At 43.7% G+C, this 21,558-nt stretch overlaps 1 protein-coding gene across 3 annotated transcripts in view; it reads right to left on the bottom strand.

Moving 5' to 3' along the window:
- Window positions 1-21,558, bottom strand: part of GABRG2 (gamma-aminobutyric acid type A receptor subunit gamma2) — a 553,433-nt gene that overhangs the window by 296,094 nt on the left and 235,781 nt on the right. For 2 of the 3 annotated variants that reach the window (XM_086931400.1, XM_086931401.1), the window contains exon 2: window positions 10,922-11,070. In XM_086931400.1, coding sequence (XP_086787526.1) covers window positions 10,922-11,070 — 149 coding nt within the window. Of the gene's footprint in view, window positions 1-10,921; window positions 11,071-21,558 lie in introns of those variants that run through there. The other variant, XM_086931402.1, reaches the window with a different exon arrangement.

The following is a 21,558-nucleotide window of genomic DNA, read 5'->3' as shown; positions in this document are numbered from 1 at the left end:
GGGGGGGTTCACCGAGAATTAAAAGACATTCTCCGCATAGGGGATTACACGTACGCTGACATTATAAAACTATTGAAAGTACTGTTGCCTGCTGGTATTTACGAAAAGCTTAAGGAAAAGGACTGGGAGGTGGGAGAGAAAAAATTACGTTGGGCAGAATTGGAAGCAGAGGATAAAGGCCGGCACCCTGGTGTTGGTCCTGGGGACAAAGCTAAAGCACTACCTGAACTCCTCATACAGGTTCTGCCGAGACTATTGATTACTAAAAAGGAAGATTGGGATGCTATTTCAGCCTGTAAACAGAAACAAGACGAGGACACAAGTGATTTTTATTCTAGATTCGAGAAATGTTTTTCTATTAATAGTGGCCTTAAGACCAGTAGTGAATCATATCCACATCTTTTTGTGAACAAATTAGTAGAGAATTCCTTACACCCGATCAGGAATAGAGTACAGAAAGTTGAGAGTACTTGGCAAGCAAATAGCCCTTCGCAAATGTTACAAATGTTACAATATCACCCGAACAGAATTAGAGAGGAACAGGATCATGAGAAGAGACGCATGAAAGATACAAAAATGAAAGTGCTGGTTGCCCAAACGGTACCAGCTAATGCGAACAAAAAGGGCACGACACTTGTTAATGGGAACTGTAATTATTGCAAACAGCCAGGTCACTTTGTAAAAGATTGTGCTGTCTTGAAACACAATATAGCTACAGGCAAGACAAAAGAACGACCGCATCCTCCTAGGCAGAATAGCACCCCACAGAACACACAACAGACAGTAGCAAATTTTCCACCCCCACCACCACCTGCCACACAACATGCCACACAACAAATGTACCAGTATACCAGTCGGATTATCCAGAATACCAACAGTTCTCATGAAACAGCCTAGAGAGGGAAGTTGGCTTGCCCCTTATTGAGGTTCCTGTAGATCAAGAGGGTCCCTATGTACATAGTTGTGTATTGGGAAAAGACAGAAAATTCCTGATTGACACAGGGGCGAGCAGAACTACCATCAGCCATGACGAGGTTCCAGGGGCACCCCTCTCAGGCTCACAGAATGTTTCCCTGGGATTTTCAGGAAATCCTATTGTTAACGAGGTATCGAAACCAGTTTCCCTAGGGGTCGGTCCATTGTCACGTACCACAGACTTGCTGCTTACTAAGTCATGTCCAGAAAACTTGCTTGGTATAAAGACATTGAAAGAACTTAGAGCAGTTATATGTTGTTCTCCGGAAGGAGTACGACTGTTCTTACGTGATTTTAAGGGACATTATGTGTTGAAAGATTTTGATCATAGACTCCAGAATGTACCACAGCACCTATGGGCACAAGGTCCGACTGACGTAGGTTACATGCACATTACACCACACCGTGTCACTCTCAAAACAGTAGTAGTACTGCCACGAATCCAACAATACAAGTTACCACCTGATGCCGTAGTAGCCTTACTGAAAATTGTTGACGAACTCATTGCACAAGGGGTGGTAGTAGAGACTGACTCGAATGTATGTAATTCACCTGTCATCCCTATTCTTAAACGAACAGACCCTAATGCACCACCAGTTTACAGACTAGTTGTTGACCTTCGAGAATTGAACAAGTGTGTAGTTCCTCAATACCCAGTGGTCCCAGACATTTCTTCATTACTGACTGCTATTGATTCTGAGGCAACGTTCTTTACTGTAATTGACTTGAAGAATGCCTTTTTCAGTGTTCCAATTCATCCAGATAGCCAGTACCTCTTCGGATTCAGTTTAAATGGAGGCAGTTTTAAATTTACGAGAGCTCCCCAAGGTTTTACAGAGAGTCCTAGCATTTACAGCCAAGCATTAAAAAGACAGCTGGACAGTATTCACATGCCTGCTAACACTGCACTGCTCCAGTATGTAGACGGTATCCTCATCACAGCACGATCAGAGCCAGACTGCGAAAATGCATCAGTGACAGTTCTACACTTCCTGGCAGACAAGGGGCACAAAGTGTCCCCTTCGAAGTTGCAATTCTGTGCACAGCAAGTGGTGTACCTTGGACACTTGCTGTCCAAGAGGGGTAGACAGCTGATACAAGAACGTATTCAGTTAATTGCTAACCTTTCACAGCCCAAGACACAAAAGGAAGTACGGGCCGTCATTGGCCTCACTTCATACTGCAGACAATGGATTCCCCAGTATGCCTATCAAGCCAAACCACTCATACAGTTGACATCACAGGAGGCAGCGTCTTCGACTGTCCTCCCTTGGACACAAGAACATACTCTGGCATTTGAAGAATTAAAAAGAGCCTTATGCCAAGCACCAGTTTTAGCGACTCCTTGTTACAGCAAACCTTTCACGCTTTTTGTCACTGAACGAGATGGAACAGCATTATCTGTCCTCACACAAGATCAAGCAGGAAAACACAAGCCTTGTGCTTATTTTTCAAGTACATTGGATCCAGTGGCCCAGGCTCTGCCTGCGTGCCTGAAATCAGTTGCAGCAACAGCTCTAGCTATAAGACAGAGTGACTCCATAGTGTTAGGACACCCCCTGACAGTACAGGTTCCACATGCAGTGGAAGTTCTCTTGAGCAGGACACAGACACAGCACTTGATTGTAGCAAGACTGACAGGATATGAACTGACATTATTTCAGCCACACATAGAGATCAGACGATGCAATATTCTCAACCCTGCTACACTCTTGCCCTCAAGCATAGTAGACACTGCACCACATGACTGTGTGGAAGTCATGAATACAGTGACGAAACCAAGACAAGACCTGACAGATATTGCACTGCCAGACCCTGACCTGACACTTTATGTAGATGGTTCATGCATGAGAACAAGCACAGGAGAGTTAGTGGCCGCATATGCCGTGGCCACTGATACTGAAGTCATAGAGACACAAAGAATAGACACACTGTCAGCACAAGCAGCAGAGCTCATCGCTCTGACACAAGCCTGCATAAAAGCCAAGAACTTGAAAGTGAACATATATACAGATTCACAGTATGCATTCGGTGTTGTTCATGATTTCGGAGTGTTATGGAGGGAGAGAGGTTTCCTGACCTCTCATGGGGCTAAAATTCAGCACGGTCCCCTCATTCAGGCTCTGTTAGAAGCAATACATTTACCTGCAGCCATAGCCATCCTGAAATGCAAAGCACACACGAAAGTTACAGACACCATTTCCCAGGGTAACGACCTGGCAGACCGAACAGCTAAACTTACAGCCCAGACACCAACAGACACGACAAAGACAGAGGTACCATTACTGACAAACAGCATGACAGTCAGGGATCCTTCACAAGATGTACTCGACATACAGACACATGCCACTCCAGACGAAATAAAGAAATGGACTGAACAAGGAGGGGTCCAGACTGACCAAGGTTGGATGACTAAAGGCAAAGCTACATGGTTACTCCCAGACTCTATGGTACAAGTCATCATAAACACAGCACATAGTCCAGCACACTTGGGGGAAAAGGCCATGCTAGACAGCTTACAGAATATCTGGTTTAACAAGCACCTGCGTGCAGCAGCGAAACAGAAAGTACGCACCTGTATGATCTGTTGCCAGTTCAATCCAGTCAAAGGCATTCCGGTGGAACAAGGCGGATTTCATCCTCCTGACCATCCTTTTTAAGTCCTCCAGATGGATTATATCCAGATGGACAGATGTAGAGGTTACAAGTATGTCCTAGTAGTTGTATGTGCACTATCCAGATGGACAGAAACGTACCCAGTCCCAGATTATACTGCTGTGACCACCGCCAGGCAATTGGTGCGTAAGTTTTTTCCCAGATAGGGATTGCCCCGTGTCGTGTACTCAGACAACGGTCAGCCATTTTCCTCTGAATTAATGAAACAAGTGTCTCTTCTGTTAGGATACCAGTGGAAGTTTCATTGTGTACGACACCCAAGAGCAGCTGAACTTGTTGAGCGCCATAATCAGACACTTAAGACGAAATTAGCAAAAGTCTGTGCAGAAAAAGGCGTGGATTGGATGGTAGCCTTGCCGGTTGCCCTCTTTTACATGCGTATGGTAGCTCATTCCAGAACAGGCCTATCTCCTTACGAAGTGGTTTTCGGTAGACCACCGAATATGTGGGGTACGCCTATGCCTAAGAAAATAACTGATGTTGACAGTAACATGCTGACAGATTATCTGGCTTCCTTGATGTCTGCACTACTCTCTTGTCGTTCACAGGTTGCCGCCGCCTTCCCCGACAACACCCAGGTCAAGGAGCACACCATCGTCCCTGGTGACCATGTTTATATTCGGAACTTTGATCGATCAAGCCCCCTTGAGCCGCGCTGGAAAACACCGAAATTAGTTTTGCTCACCACGAGGACTGCCGTCAAGGTCGAGGGACGCAAAGACTGGCTTCACGCCCAACACTGCAAGAAATTCTTTGGAGATTCCGGAACTTTGATCAAAACTAAGGACAGTCCCGATAGTACAGACTGTAAGCCCCCTTTGCTAGAAAAGACTCCGCAACAGGAATATAGGTCCAAATTACAATCTAGTAAGTCAGACAGGGTTTAATTGTTTAAGTCCACTAGGTGGTGAATCGGTTAGACAGGTTCCTGACATGTATAAGATCGTAGACCAGAATAGTAAAAAGAGAGAAATGAAAGAAAAGTACTGCAAGATATTACGCAGCAGATGTATAGTAACTCTGATTTTTATGTCTCTTCTGTGCATCACTATAATATGTATCAGCTTGGCACTACATGTTTTCTTTCCTCCTATTTCTTCACGTATACACTCTTCTTTTAATGACACTGTAGAGCACACATTCAGTGATCTGCCACCCCATGAACTGTCATATCGACTAGCCCTGCGTAACAATACTTTTATTCGAATGTTGCACCATTCTCATCAGACCAGCAATGTAACAAATTGCTGGGTATGTGGCTGACTCCCACCTTATCAGAAAACGAAGGGAGTTCTGCCCCTCTTTCCTTTTCCGTTCTCGCACAATGGTTCGTGCGGAGCATGGTTTGCTTTAATGTCATCACTAGACAGAAAGTCCACAGTTTCCCAGGGCGATTGGATATGGGGAGATTTGAATAAAGTAATGAATGAGGCATGTTTTCCAGACGAAGACGGTATTCCCCAAAGGAAAGGGACCGATCTAGAAAATGAAGTGTATGAACAAGGAAATGCTTCCCTTAACTTTATAATTCTGAATGTCCAGTCCGAGAAAAATACAGGTCCACCGTTCATATCAGTAAAAGGTGAATTGTGCGTTAGAAAACGATTCAAAACAGGGGGGGTGTTCCGCTTAATTCAGATACTCTGTCCATCACCACCCCCTTTTCTGAATCGTTTTGTCCACCATAAGCGTGGAAGGGTATACTCAGATGTGAGTCCCTTGCTCACTGCACCATCAGGATTCAAGCAAGCCGGGCCGAAGACGGCTGAAATGCCAGAAACCGGTCCCCGGAAGCTTGTTTCCTTCCCAGTATAAGAATTGGCTTGGTAGTTTGGTCTGCCCTGTTCCCATGATGCACTGGGCCAGGGACAGACTAATTTGCATGTAGCCAGGTTCTGAGCTGGGATGGTGCAGTGAGCTAAAAAACGGTGATGGATCAAGCCCTGATCTTTGCACTGGGTAGGAGTGTTCTGCTTAATTCAGATACTCTGTCCATCACCACCCCCTTTTCTGAATCGTTTTGTCCACCATAAGCGTGGAAGGGTATACTCAGATGTGAGTCCCTTGCTCACTGCACCATCAGGATTCAAGAAAGCCGGGCCGAAGACGGCTGAAATGCCAGAAACCGGTCCCCGGAAGCTTGTTTCCTTCCCAGTATAAGAATTGGCTTGGTAGTTTGGTCTGCCCTGTTCCCATGATGCACTGGGCCAGGGACAGACTAATTTGCATGTATCCAGGTTCTGAGCTGGGATGGTGTAGTGAGCTAAAAAACGGTGATGGATCAAGCCCTGATCTTTGGACTGGGTAGGAGTGTTCTGCCTAATTCAGATACTCTGTCCATCACCACCCCCTTTTCTGAATCATTTGGTTGCATACAGGCCCTAAATCATGCCGCTTTGGGCAATTATTTCAAAGAAGATTTCATTCATGTAATTTGCACATGTAAAAATTTACAGGCGGTACGAGCAATATTGTTAAAAATAAGCTTCAACGAAAGAGGAATCAGATCCTGCAGAGCTGCGATAATGGCGTGTCTAAACCCCTCAGACCCTCGATTGCATGGCAGACTGATCAAATTTCTCAAAGTGTTTAAAAAGCTTCGCTAAAAGGGTTGAGAGCTCTACAAATTGGGTCTCACGCCTGCAGTGAACTTTTATAAACATTTCCTTTTTCTTTTTACTCTTCTTGTTTTTCCTTTTAGAAACTCCATGACAAACAAAAAGATTTCAAACCTTGTTGCTTTTAACTGCTTATTGTAACATCGTGTTTACTCATTAATTTTATTTTATTTTATTTACTTTTTTTTTGCTACTTGTTTTAAATTGTTATGGTTTTAATTAACTAAACAATAAACATTACTTACTTACTTACTTAAAAATACTTCAGCTCAGATCTGAAGTGAGCCCAGAACCACAAATGGCCAAGCACTGGTATGGGAACACTTTCCCATAGAAAATGAAAGAGGCAGGGACTCAATATTAAAGCATATAGAAAAGATTGTTAAATTAAACAAACTAAATATTACTTTAAAAAAATAGAAAAACATTGTATGCAATGTTAAAATGATATATAAGGAAAATAAAATGATTTGTTCTGTTAATGTAATTAATGTATTAAAAAATACTTTTCCTTAATGCAATGCATAATGTTTGATAATTGGGACCCTCTAATATATAAATATACATGTTATACTTTATTTGGGATCTTGTTTAATTCTTTTTTATTTCAATGTAATATATTCAAAATGATTAGATTTTTTTCAAAATTAAGTTAATTCTGCCATTTTTTATTTTGATCTACATTTCAAATAAAATTTCACATTCATCGACATTTATATTTAGCTTAAACTTACAGATACTAACTAAAATCTAATAAACCTTTAACATGTTGGCATAGATCTCTGCATATATGTGAAAAGTTACAAATAGGTACTTTACACCCGCAAATTTGGCTCCTCTGCCCGGTTTCATGGGGTGCAGATTTATAAGCTTATGCTTTGCAGTAAATTTACACTTGTAAATAGTGAATAGCCTATAGTAGTACATTAACTACAAAGTGTAAATGTAAACTAACATGTATTTATGTGCAAGTTTACCTTTGTGAATAGCCCCCATTGTCTCTAACTTCAATACAAGGCCTTGAGGCTGAACTATTCACCCTCAAGTGTAGGTCCTATCCATACAGAATTTAATGGTGAACTATGAGGCTGAGAATGCTAAAGGTAACTTACGAGCCAACAGCAGTAGTTCAATGGCCAGGCCACCAGGGGTGATGAACAGAGCATAGAGTCCTTCTTGAATATCTGAGTGAGCAGGAGGTTGGCAAAGCAGAAGCAGTTGTTTGGATTGTAGAAGTGGATGCAAGTGGTCAGATATGCAGGGTCTTGATTGTGTAGTGATCTGTAGGTCAGGGTGAGGAGATTGGAGAGGGCACGTTTATATATGGGGAGCTAGTGGAGGTCTCTGAGGTGTTTGGACATGGGAGTGCTGCTGCGTTTCCACTGCACTGGGGACTTTTGGTAAGTTGCAGGGTGATTCCAAGTTAGAGTATGTTTCCATAGACTATTCAGCTGATGATAATCAGTGCTTGAGTGATCAATCTGCAGGTGCTTAGTGGGAGTGACCCAAAACCTTCTTCAGGAGTTTGAGGGTGTAGAACGTTTTGAAGGTGACTGTGTTGAACTGGTTAGGAATTGAGATCTGTTTGCCTATCACAATCCCTAGTAATCTTGCTGAGTTTGATGAGGAGGGGGTTGGGGCAAGTTCTGAGGGCCCCCAGGCTGATGACAAGAGGGAGGAGTCTTTTCCAAAAAAGGGTGGTTTCTGTCTTGTTAGAGGTGAGTTTCAGGCAGTTGGTCTGCATCCAGTTTGCGACTCCCGGCATGCAGTTGGTGAACTTCAGTTCGGAGGAGGTGTTGTCCAAGAGAGATGGATGAAATGGGTGTCATCTAAGTAGGATATAATGTTGAATCTTTGAGTTAAAACGATGTAGGCAAGCAGGGACATGTAGATATTGAAGAGCATCGGGTTCAGCTAGGATCCTTGAGTGATTCTGCAGATCAAGTTGGACCACACATGCCATTACAATGCAAGCGGAACAACGCTTGCCTTTACCACGCATATGCCTTAACCACGCATATTCCTTTACAACAATTTCCATTGTAAAGGTGGTAAAGGCAGGAAGTCAGCAGTCTGGTATTGGTGCACGTGAGACTTCCTGCAGATGACAATGTAGAAACAGCGGCTTGGTAAGTACTTTTTCATTTTTTCATGTGTGGGCTGGGGCCCCTGTATTTTGCAGGGCTAGGGGCCAGGTTTCAGGGCGAGGGATTGAGGTATTTTTGTGGGCTGGGGCCGAGATTTAGGGCTCATGTCAGAGGTTTGAGGTATTTTTTAAGGCTTGGATTGGAGTCGTTTTTAGAGCTGGGGGGATGGGTTTAGGGCTCAGAGTGGGGTGTAGGGGTAAGTTTTTGGGCTGAGGGCCGGGTTTTAGGGCAGCAGTGTCAGGATATTTTATAGGGCTGGGGGCTGGGATTCAGGGAGGGGGAAAGGGTATTTTTCAGGCCTGGCGAATGTGAATAAGGGCTGTGGGTGGAGGGGTCGGTGTAGTTTTTCAGGCTGGGTCAGGGTCATTTTTTGGAAAAGGGACCAGGTTTTAGGGCTCAAGGAGGGAGGGTAGGGTAGGTTTTAGGGCTGGTGGTCGGTTCTAGAGTTCAGGGCAAGGAACTGGGGTATTTAAGGACAGTGATTGGTAATAATTAGGGCTGGGGTCAGTTTTAGGGCTCAGGGTGAGGTGGCTTTGGTATTTTAAGGCTTGGGGTCGGGGTGATTTTAAGAGCAGGGGGCAGGTTTTAGGGCTCAGGGTGGGGTGCTGTAATGTAATATTTACCACTCAATATCCTTTACCAATCATGCCTTTATAAGAAAATGCAGTTTAAAGGCATGCATGGTAAAGACGTGCTCATTGTTAAGATCGCGTTGTTCGGGCATGCGTTATTATCCCATGTATGGTTCCGTCATTCACCCATTAGATGCATAGCAGTCAATAAATGTGATTGGTTTCTACAGAGGGATTCCTAGAAATATTAGGATTGACAATGAGAAAAACTCTCAAGTGATTTATGATGTTATTTTGAAACCTGCAGTCGAAAACTCCACATTAGGATTGGTTTCCTCATGCAGCTTTGTATTATGTATTGTCCCATAAATTCTCTTCTGCTACAGTGCAGACATTGAGGAGTCAGGAGAGAACCAGGCACAATACTTCACTCTGCTCCTGACATTTTGTGCTACGATAATTATACTCACCGCCTGGTCATTCCATTTCCTTCTCCCACCCAAATATGAAAAAAATGGTGGCTTCCTGCAGCCCCTTCCTTTTCCCTGGTGAGTGTCCCTCAAACCAATATAAAATTCATACTTGGTGTCCTTCCAGCCTACTCAACACGCTCAGAATCCCCTTCTCCCAGCAGCCTGAAGTAAGAAAAAAAGGTACCTGGTGTTCTGCCACCCCCACCACAAAACAAAAATTGTGAAAGCGAGAGCTCGAGCTGCACTGAGAGTGGTTCTATGAGAGCTGCTTGTCAGCTCAGCCTGAATTTCCTTGTCAGTCACCGGTCCACCGCTGACACGGGAGAGGGGAACATGGTGACACCATAGCGGAGGCCAGGGTTGTCTTTCTCCCCAGGGTCTGTAAGTCCAGGATGTAAGCTCTTTCTTTGATAAAATCACAATAGTGAAAACAGCTTTTCCGTTTCAGATCTATCGTGAAATTGTGGTAAATTGCCGTATTTCGTGTATTTAGACAAATGGAAGCGCATACGCGACCCAAAGGTATTGGAGCATTTTACATGAGCACTAGTTACAGTACAACATGTCACATTATGGGGCATATTATCAAGGGGGTTTATCTCCGCTTTTTTGGCTTTAAAAGCCAAGGAAGCGGAGACAAAATTATCTCCCTATTACCTAGCTGTCGCTAACACCAGTTAGTGACAGCTAGTAGGAGATAGCGACCATCTTGGGCCCCGCTTTGCATGTCAGTGAAATTTATCACTAATAACATGCAACGTGGGCGTGCCAAGATGTTAGCGACTGGAAACAGTCGCTAACATCGCTATCTCCTATTGCCAACCTTTGGAGATATTCGCGCTAAGCGCGAATATCTCCAAAAGCTGACACCTGCCCCTGAGCAGTTCTTAGCCATGTTATCCAATGGTAGGTGGATAACATGGCTAAGAGCATTAGCTCGGTAATGCATGAATATCGCTGACTTTCTCAACGATATTCATGCATTTCGGACAATTTTTATCGCTTAGGAGATAAACCTTGATAATAGCAAGGTTGCTAAGCGATTAAAATCGCCACAGCCCAGCTATAAAAATATTGCCGCTAAGCCAACATAGAGATAATTATCGGTAGTTGATGGTAATATGCCCCTATATTTTTTAGGTGGGGATGATTACATAATTTGCCTTGAATCACAGGATGTTGAGCCAAGCCGAGACTCGAATCTGGTTCCCTAGGTCCAAGGTGGCAGCTTTGAGCCTGATGTGGCATCCTCTCCCAATTAAAGTCATAACTAACTATACAAATGTACTGAAAACTAAGTAAAACATTCGTTCGGACTGACAATGGAGTTGCTGAGGACATTTATGAAATGACTGATTAGTTAGTTTTCTCTTTTTTACTGTCCTGATTGATCTTTTTTTTGTACCTTACTTTGCATGGACACATTTGCACAAAGTGAACCTCAAAGAATTATTCCATACCTCCAATGTCGGGCCGTAGCTTGTTGTCATAGCCCTCGAGGAGGCCATTTAAAATATGGGTCACGTCACTGTCGTGCACTTTCGACGTTAGCACCCACGTTTTGTTTAACGTGACATCTTCATAGTCTTCCTCTGTCTTTTGGCTCGAACTGTGAAGGGAAAAGTAAAAAACTGCATTAGATAAAGTGCTCCAGGGTGCATTAGAAGCGTATTTGCCCTTGTAGAAATAACCATTAAACACAGGATAAATGACTTGTTCTCAGAATAAGAAACAGATTGTTAATGGTATCAGTTAGTCATGCATGCACTAGAACAGTGGTTCTGGTGCGGACCCCCACGTAATCATTCCTGGAATCTGGGGACTCCCAGTGAATCATTATTGGAAACCGGGGCTCCCCACTGAGTCAGTATTGAATACAGGGACCCTGGTGTGAGCAAATTCAATGATTTGAACTTCGAACCAAACACAAAAATACATGAAAAGGCATTTATCAAGGAAATACACAAATGTCGAAATATTTTATTTAATTCTCAAACAGATATAAAAAATGTTTTTAAAAATGGGTGAAGCTTTTCTAAATTTAACACCTGACATTCATACAATACTCCTGCCATCCATACTCCATTCTGTTTGATGCACTTGTACTGCTCCCACAAATCAATCTGAGGATACCAACTTAATTTTCAGTTCCCAAATTCAAATTCCATCACATTTACTGACCGTTCTAAGATATTCAATTTTACTTCTTTATTTATATACACCTTATTAATCGGTTAATATTATTTAATTTACTAAGCAGCTACAGACCCCATGAGTAGGCATTGTGGACTCCCACGGATTCCCAGATTATAGGTTAGACCCACTGCTCTAGAACCTACAGTGTGTTACTCCCTACTCCCATCAAATCCACAATTTAGAACTTCAACCATACAAACCTCCATTAACACATTACTCATTTCCACCACATGTTTATCCAGTGTCAAACAGGTGCTCACATAGCTCTTACCATACCCACAAGATATGCATACACAAGACTTAAGAAGCTCGCACACGTCTATATTTTTTTCTGAATTTTACATAGCGCAAACTTGACGCGATAGTATCAGAGCGCTTTACATGAGCACCACTTGTGTTACACAAGCACACTTTTACTTTCGTTAGGCATGGGGAGATTAAGTGATTTGTCCAGAATCACCGGATGTTGAGCGCCATTGCCAAAACTCGAACTAGGTTCCCAAGACTTGAGCTCGAGCGCCCTAGCCCGTAAGCCACATCCTCTCCCTAATATACTCAAGGTACCCTCAAAAAACCTGCTATGAACCTCTATATGAAGAATAAAATGCATCAGAAAATATCTTTAAAATCTTAGGGCCTCGTTATGAGCCCTTGCGTCACTTTTACGCCGCCGGTGCATCACTTTTTGTGATGCACCAGTGGCGTAAAAAATGCGCCTTGTTGTGCCATATTTACAAAGTGACGCATCTAGGTAGATGCATCACTTTGTAAACCCCTGCGCCACTATATACCTGCGCCAGGTATAATGTATGCAAGGGGGGCGTATTAACGCAAGGAAGGGTCGTAGAAAGGACGCAGTGAAATCTATGAGATTTCACTGCATCACTTTTAGGACGCCGTTGCGTCAAAATCTTGCACCTGCCTAACAGCAGGCGTAAGACTGACGCAGGCCCTTTCACATGGGGCTTGCCCCATGTGAACGGACGCATTGCTGGAGTTGTGTCACTTTTGTGACACACTCCAGCAATGCGTCACTTTTGCGCTAACAGATACGTCAGAAATACTGACGTATCTGTAACTCCTTGCGACATGATGCGTCATACATTAAATATGATGCATCAGGAACGTCGCAAGGAGTGCGCACTGAGAAGTGACGCATCGCTGTTTTCACGCAGCGATGCGTCCTTTCTCATAAATGAGGCCCCTAGTTCCGAAGATTTTCATGTTCTTAGTAAATGTGCAAACAATGAGGGATATTTGTGTGTGCAGGGAGGGAATATGCATTGAAGTATGTCTGAATGTGGTTGGGTGTGTTCACTCATGCACCTGGTGTAATAGAGCATTTCTTAATTGGCACATTCATGTGAGAACATATTTATTAAACATACATCTTTTTCTCAGAAGAAGAAAAGTGGTACTTTGCAATTGTCGGTGATCTGATACCCATCCTGCAGGATTTCTTTCCCAGCACAAACCATAGGCATCAGAGGCATTGCTAACTATGTTCCACTGCCTTGCGTTACACATTTCTGAAAATTCTTTTTTTCATGTGTGAAGAGGTCCATGCAGTTGCTCCGCATAGATCTGACAGTGCAACACCCTTAAATTCAGCCCAAGAACTAGCAATGCTACTTGTTGCCCTGCCGTGGATCACTGTGGAACCACATCCCTATGGAAACAGTAAATATGCCAAACAATAAATAAGATGGATCAAGAGTGGATCTTAACCATATGCTTATTCACATTCCTGAAACCTTTTGTGTTAATTGCCAATCTGTTGAATAACTGGGGCCACTGGAAAATAAAAGTACATGCCAATCAAATTCAGTGACCATTAAATCACCCATTGGAAGCAAAGGAATTATTTTCTGCAGATTATCTATTTTCAAGTGAATTACTGTGACTCATTTGTTTACCTCCTTCAAGTTGTTGATTATCTTGTATTCCCCGGAAACCTTGCGAATTAGGAACATGACTGAGTATACACCTTTGCCTCTTCCTATCAGAGTAAATGGAACAAGCCCATCCTTTGCTTGCTTGAAGCAATGCCCTGCCCTCTGCCTGACACTGAAGCCGCTAATTTCTTTTACACCATAGATGCGAAAAGGGACACATTCAATCTGGTATCCCTGACTGATTATTTGCAGCACCCAAAAAGTGGAAGTAGCTTTCTCTCACACCTCTCTGAAGTGCTGGATCTGACTTCTAACCGGTAAGCAAAGGTTCTTCCCAGAAGAGTCAGGATTTCTGCTGTTTCTATTGAGATGAGTTTGGAATCTGTTTATGAAAACATTTCTTCTGAAAATCATTCCATTGTGATTTATACGAAGACTAAGGCTGTTGCCTCTGCTATGGGTGAACAAAGCAAACACAAGGAAATGATGGATGGAGCGCTGACATTTTTCAGACACTCACCCCCAGTCACAGATCTGGGTTGAATCCATCATTGTTCTTTAGCTCACTTTGCCACCTCAGTTCAGACCCAACTATATCCATATCAGTCTTGAGCCTCTGCAAAGGGGGTCTGAAAGATCCCACCCTGAAGAGGCCATATTTTAGAAACAAAATTATTCTTGACAGGATGTAAATGTACAAGAGTGTTTTTCTCCTTGAGCAACTTATGCAATTTTGCTTCAAGATCTTTCCCAAAAAAGTTCCCTCATTTGGTATTTTCAAAAATGAATATTTTTTTTTTAACAAATTGATAACCTCCTCCTTTATATTTGTGTTTCTTCATGCAGAAATTGAAGAACCTTTAGCTAGACCAGATGCTCTAGCAACATCAAATGATATATCAAACATAAAATCAATCTGCCTCTCAATTGCCTCCAGTAATATAGAGCATTCAGGGGATTGTTTACAAGCCCTTGTGCCGCCGGTGCATCACTTTTCTTGGTGCCTAGACGGTGCAGTGTGCTGGCTCATATTTACAAGGCCATGCAAAGCCACCCTGCATGGCTCTTTATGGGCTTGTAAATACTTCCCCTTTTCACGCATGCCAGGGACATGCCATGGGTGTTGCTGTGGGGGTTCCCAGGTAACACCTACAGATTCTACTGGATTCCCAGATTTACAAACTTTTGTAAACCTGGGAATGTGTCAGAATCCTGTGCCTCCTCAGGAGAGGCGTAAGGAGGCGCAGCGAAGAGAAATACTTTTATTTCTTATAGTTTTTTCCTCTTTCTTTCGGTGCCGCATTCTGCAGCATGCATACAAAGAGGAAAACGCCATTAACTATTGTTTTAGTGCAGGAAGTTGTCCCTTTCTGCACAACAGCAATCATCTCACAACGCAGACACCCTTACAACATGATTCAAGGATGCCTGCATTGGAGCATGGCAGCCAATTGTGCACCAGTGCAGGGGAAAGCACGAAGATGCATCATAATGTAAAAATTACGCATCCCTGTGCTTTTAAAATGCTCGGCATAGCAAAATGGCATGCATAACCATGCTGCGAAATTCAGTTGTAAATTATACCTTCAATGTTAAATATGAATCAGCAAAAAATTTTCTAAATGAAAAAGTAACCTTCTTCTCACCAGAATCTTTCAGTATAGATCCCTTTTGCTATAGATGGCATCCCTACTAAACTGCCAGGCATCAAATCTGCAGGCATAGAAACCACACATTTAGAATCCACATCGATCATTGAATACAAATGTTGCATAAACTGGGACAAACTGATTTTTATCTTTTTTCCATATCTTCATAACAATGTCAAGCACATGAATATGAACTGTAAGTCCCATTTGGGCAGCATGATGAAACTGGTACAACACAGACTTGCTTTAAGTACTTGGCTCCCCATCAGTTGCAAAACCCGCATTTTGAATAATATGATTCAAAATTACAGGCAATAATTCTTTCCTGGGATGCTGATGAAGAAAAGAATGACCAGCCTCTTACATTAACGTTTGCCAATAATTTCAGCCAGCAATTCAAATGTAAGTCAAGTTTAAGTGAAAGAATCCAGCAGCATAAAAATTGCTTAGCTTTCATTGGGCGTAAGTTGCAAAATGATGCGCTCTCTCCCTAAATTAAAGGAAACACGTGTGCAGTAACCATCATCTCCCACTTATGCACAACACATTATCTTAGCCCTCCTTAGGTCCATTCATAAAAGTAGACTGAAACAGCAACAGCATCTTCACATTTTCAATTCAGTTGTGACATAATGGAATTTAAATATGATTTCCATTGGCAGCGCAATCCTCCATAATCCTCGTGATGCAGACAGACAGACGCAGTAGCGGTCGGTGGTGGGAGTAGCTGCCTGGCGGTGACGTGGGGAGGGGGAGGGGCAGGGTGGGGGGTAGTAATCTATGGATTACGGAGGATTACAGGTAAGTAAACATATAAATAAATAAAATGAATTTCGTTGGGCGCACTGCATCCCCAAATGCGATGCAGCGCACGCAACGAAATTCGTCATATTTTCTGAAAGGGACTGTGAACATGGAGCATCACAACGTAAACTGTGGTCAGTTTTGAAAATATTTAAGTGAATCTTAAAAGCTTAAATAAATTGTCTAACTGAAAATCATTGATTCACTTTGAGTACTTTTGTTATGCCTTTGATTCTAACACTTTTCACGTGAATTACATAATTCATATGGTTTGATACATTCAGTTTATTCTTCCTTGAATACACTGGTCACAGACGAATTCTCAAGAGGGTGCTCACTTGGTTATCAGTTTAGCTAATGTGACTCCTATTTTTACCCAAGCCCAATTATTTGTTGCTAGTCTGAATCAGAGGATTCTATTTCAGGGAAGGATGTGTTTGTTACCTCACGAGATGCATCACTGGTACCGAAATACCAGCACTTACGTCTGTAGTCACAACAGCTCCCAGGGTCCCTTGGGAGGATAGAATTATCCAGCCTGTTTGTGATCGTTAAATGCAATTAATTAGATGCACACACTCCTGGAAAAGGCCCCGGATTTCTATCTCACCGCTCAATTGAATGAACTGTCATCAGGGATTCAATTACCTACAGACAGTCGTTTCCCTCTGAGAGCTGTGATTTGCAGTGGGCACAATGGCAGTGAGCATTGCACATGTGGCGGCCCTGCAGCGTGCTTTTGGGTTTTCCTTGGAGTGTTTGGTCGACAAGTTTCATTCAGATTTGCCACCTCAGAGCCGATAGTGCGTGCTAATGAGGTTACAGATAGACACGCAATGGTGGAGACCATATTGTTTCTGTAGTATTAGATCCTATACTTGCCTTTAATTATGTTCATCTGTGTGGTACAAGTTAGGTGCCTAATTAAATGCAGGTATATTATTTGCAGCTTTTATTGATGTAGATTCATGCAGAAACTTAATTGGAGCAATGTAGATTATATCTGAGTAGAAACAGAAGCCCACTGATCATAGTGGCTGTTTTCTGCCCCTTCACTAACTATTGTATTTGTCCATAGGGAACCAAGGAGTTAAAAGAGCGCTGTACATTTAGGGATATAAAAAGCAGCTTGGAGCACACTCACTAAGGATGCTCTCAAACAATGTGCAAAGCATTACTCACTCTTCATATGTTATTTAAAAAACAATACTAATGTCCATTGACACTGTAAGCACATAATAAAGGGGAACTCACATACCATGTCCACACCTTACCCTATACCAATGCATTCACATACAGACATGTGCACACACGCTCATTCAATACTCACTCATGAATACACATATATTCAGACATACACACACCAAAGAGTCGAGCAAAGCACAACATTTACCTGCAGCAACTCCTGGGGAGAGAAGACTAGGAGGTGCCAGGAGGGTTGAATCAGCCAAAGAGGGGGGGCAACAGTCCCTACCTTGTCACATAGTTGGATGGGTTCAGTAAGAGTTGCAGACCCCATGCCATTCTGTGAAGAGGTGTCAGTGATTGACACTCGGCCCTGGTCACTTAAGTGTTTTAAACGGAAGTGACCAGGGCTGAGGCAATCAGTGACACTTCTCATTGTCATGAGGGAGAGAGTCTCAAGATGCTTTGCTGAGCTGAGAAGGTCACGCCTATAGGAGCTGTGACATCCTCAGCCCTTTAAAGTTCGTCTCACTCACCCAAGGAGCCTGTGAATTTAGCACATGTTTAGCTCCTGGCTCCCTGTCCTGAAAATAAAAATCGTCTGTCAGGCTGACCTTTGTTCAGTCGGACAGACACTCTTTAGGTCCAAAATGTGTGGGGGATGGACCTTCCACCCTTATGGATGGTGCTGTTGCTAATGTCAATAACTGAATACACGTTTTATAACAGAAGCTGTGTTCATGGTATACAGTACATTATGCATTATACAGTATTATGTGAGGAATTATGTTCCCTTTTGGATGAGTCACACATCCACTAATTGATGAATTTTCATTTAAATAAGTCTGCAGTGAACCACTGTCTACTGTGTTACTTAAATCACAGCAGCGGAAGGGTTCCCTCAATCTATCAAAACCAAAGGGAAACTTAAATGCTCCAGAAACCATCCAATCATAAGCAAACAGGAAACCCACTCCAAGAAGTGTATAAGTATTGAATGTGGTTCTGCTGTCAGTGATACCACAATAATACTGTCATTTTAATTTGAATAATGACACTACACATTGAAATTGAAGCTGAGAGGTTGCTTTCCTACTTCAAAAGGTTGAGCAATCCACATGAGTCAATCTATTCCCTAGCCAGTATTTGTCTCGGTGCTACTTCCTTCTCAATTGGAATACGATGACTAGAAGTCCAAAGATGTTCATTTGGTTTCACTACAATTATCTTGATTTTTGGTTTTGTGCAAAGTTAACACAGTCTTTCAAGTGCAGCAAAGCTTTATGGGAAAAGGGTTGACAGAATTCGAAGCAAAGGTTCAAAGCATGTGGTGGAATCAGTTAGGTCATGACTAGACCATAAGGTAGGTAACATAATTTCTTCTACTTTCAAATATTTACCTTACAAGGTTTAGAATCTGTGTGAGAAATGTCCATAGAGATGAACTGTGATATGAAATGCCAACGGTAAAAAATGGTTGTATCAGCCCATGTGTCCAACGGGCAGCTAACTTTAAGTGTCAGGATCAATGGAGTAGGAGTAATATCTGTAATCGATAGTCAGGTACATGACAGTGGGTATATTTTTGTTTTAAACCAAATATTTGAAACTCAACACTCTATTTTATGGGAGATCAATGGAGCAATTTCAGGGAAGGGGTGATGTGGTTCCTCTAATGAAAGTTTAAACGGGCAAAATAATTCAGCATCTTTTATTGTTTAAATCTTTTTATTGAGTATAAAACAGACAGAAAGCCGAGACCCTCGGCTCCTTTAAAATAAGGCGGGAGAAAACAGCAAGTGCATAATACAGTATTACCATCGACAATGAGCATGGAGCTGGTCTGCCAGTGAGACACAAAGGAATTTTAAGAAAGAACAAACCCCTCCCCCTTTCCCCCACCCACTCCCTCCTTAACCCACCAACCCCTCGTCCACCTGAAGTTGAGAAGGAAAAGGAAACATGGGGGAAAATAGCTCAATGTTTAACGGTGAGCTCCGCGGGCCTTTCTGGGGACGGCACTGGGAATCGGAGTAACAGGGAGGCGGAGCAGTCGCAGGTATCGGGGGCATGTCAGTTCCCTGAATTCCGATGTCAGCAACGCCAGGAAGGGTCGCCATAGCTCAGGGAAATCCGACCCTCTGCCAGCTAGCATAAGCGTGAGTTTCTCCATGCCCAACACCAGCCAGAGTCTGAAGCCAACCCGTGTGTGAGGGGAGCCAATGGACCAGGATGTTCTGTATGGCCGCCCCAAGGGCAATCACAATCATCCGGCCTCTTTGGGATTTGAGTGGGTATGTCATAGGATTAGGTAAGCCCAGTAGGATGTAGGAAGGGAGTCGTAGGAGCTGTGTTTCAAAGTGTAGGTCAACTTCATCCAGTACTGAGTCCAGAAGGGCCGCAGGTAACTGCAACCCTAGAGAACATGCTCTAGAGTGCCCACCTCCCCGCAGTCCCTCCAGCAGTATGTGATGACTTTTGTTAATGTTTCTGTGAGGCCTGCATGATAAGCTGAATGTCACACCCTATAGCATATGCCCTCCCACTCCTTATGTGTTAGGGACCTCCCTAGATCCTTCTCCCAGCGCGCGCGGCCTGCATTATGTAGGATGTAGCATTAGCTAGCAGTATTTTGTACAGATCCGAAATGTTTTTCTTGTCAGAGGTGCGGGTTACCAACCACTTTTCGTAAGGGGTCAGCAAACGCTGTGCTTGCGGTGTGACCTGTGGGTGCAAAACCCAGTGGCGGAAAAGAGATGATGCCGCTTAGATCAAAAAGGTGTTCTAGGGACCTACAAGGGGAGGAGCGCCATGTCTGAAATGCACGGGCGTCGGTGCCTGGGTGAAAATCCGGGTTACCACACAGTGGAGTCAGCGGAGAGGGAAAGGTAGTTAGTTGCGCTGAGACATTAGTGCGGTGTCAGGCCTCCATGACAGTGCCAGTGATATAAGAAGCAAATAAATTAGGGGGTCGTGTGACTTGTGGAGGAAAGGAATCCCCTGCATAGGTTTGCCCGCTACTACCTGATCCTGAAAGAGCCAGTGCTTCTCTGACTCCATCCTTTGACACTCTACCAGGTTCCGTAGCTGAACGGCGTGAAAGTAAGTTTGGAGGTCTGGCACTGGCACCCCCACTCCTCCCTTCTCAGGTGGCAGGGCCGCAATCTGATGTCGAAAACGTGTTTTGCGACCGATCCAGATAAAGCGCGACAGCTCTGCCTGAGTCTGCTGAATCCAAACCAACGGAGGTATGAGAGGAAGAGTTTGGAGAGGTATAGGATATGTGGGAGGATCATCATCTTGATGGCCGCGATCTTACCCAGCCAAGACAAGGTGCAATGTTTCCACCGTCTGAGCTCCGTACGTATCCTGGTGCGGAGGAGGGAGTCATTTGTGTCAGCAATGGCTTGGAGAGTCGGTGCCAATTGAATACCCAAATAAGGGATTGTCCCGTCAGCCTAGTGCATGGATATTCCTCTTTTAAAAAAGCCAGCGTGTGCAGCGAGAGGGAAAGGTCCAACGCCATGGATTTATCCACGTTGATTTTAAACCGCGATCCCCTCGCGAATTTTTCCAACTCGACAAAAAGGGCACGTAGAGCAGTGATTGGTTCCGACAAGGAGAGAAGAATGTCATCCGCGCACAGGCTAACAGTTTGGACGTCGCCCCCAAATTTAATCCCTGTGATCAGAGGGTGCTTCCGAATTCTGAGAGCGAGAGGCTCCATGTAGAGAGCGAAAAGGAGAGGCGACAGGGGGCATCCCTGCTGCGTGCCTCTACTGATAGGGAAACGGGAGGACGTATAGCCGTTGACGCGGACTGTCGCCATGGGGAGAGGATAACAGTTCAGGATCCGGGTCCTGAAATTCTCCCCGAACCCAGCGGCAATCAGAACCATTTCCAAATAGGGCCAGTGCACCCTGTCAAAGGCCTTTTCTGCGTCAATGGCTAGGAGCATATATTCGACTTGGGTGCAGTACGCCTTCTCTATCAAGTGGAGGATGCGTTTAGTATTGTCGCTGGTCTGCCTCTGGGGGACAAATCCGGCTTGATCGGGCTCGACAAGTTGGGCCATGTTTGCTAGTGTATAGTTTAATGTCAATGTTTAAAAGTGATAAAGGTCTGCATGCTCCGTAAGTCGCCTTGTCATTAACTGGCTTTGGAATAACAACTATCCCTGCCTCCAGCATCTCTCCCAGAATAGTGCCCGTGTGTTCAAAGGTGTTGAAGAGACCTGTCCGATGGGAGCTTATGGGGAGCAGAACGATTTGTAAAAAGCGGCCATGTATCCATCAGGGCCCGGTGACTTGCCCAACTTGAGACGGGAGATTGCTGAAATAACCTCTTCCGTTTATATGGCTCTATCGA

The sequence above is a fragment of the Lissotriton vulgaris genome, chromosome 7 (genome assembly GCF_964263255.1).
Source record: "Lissotriton vulgaris chromosome 7, aLisVul1.2, whole genome shotgun sequence".
Lineage (NCBI taxonomy): Eukaryota > Metazoa > Chordata > Amphibia > Caudata > Salamandridae > Lissotriton > Lissotriton vulgaris.
This window is presented reverse-complemented; position numbering and strand designations above follow the sequence as displayed.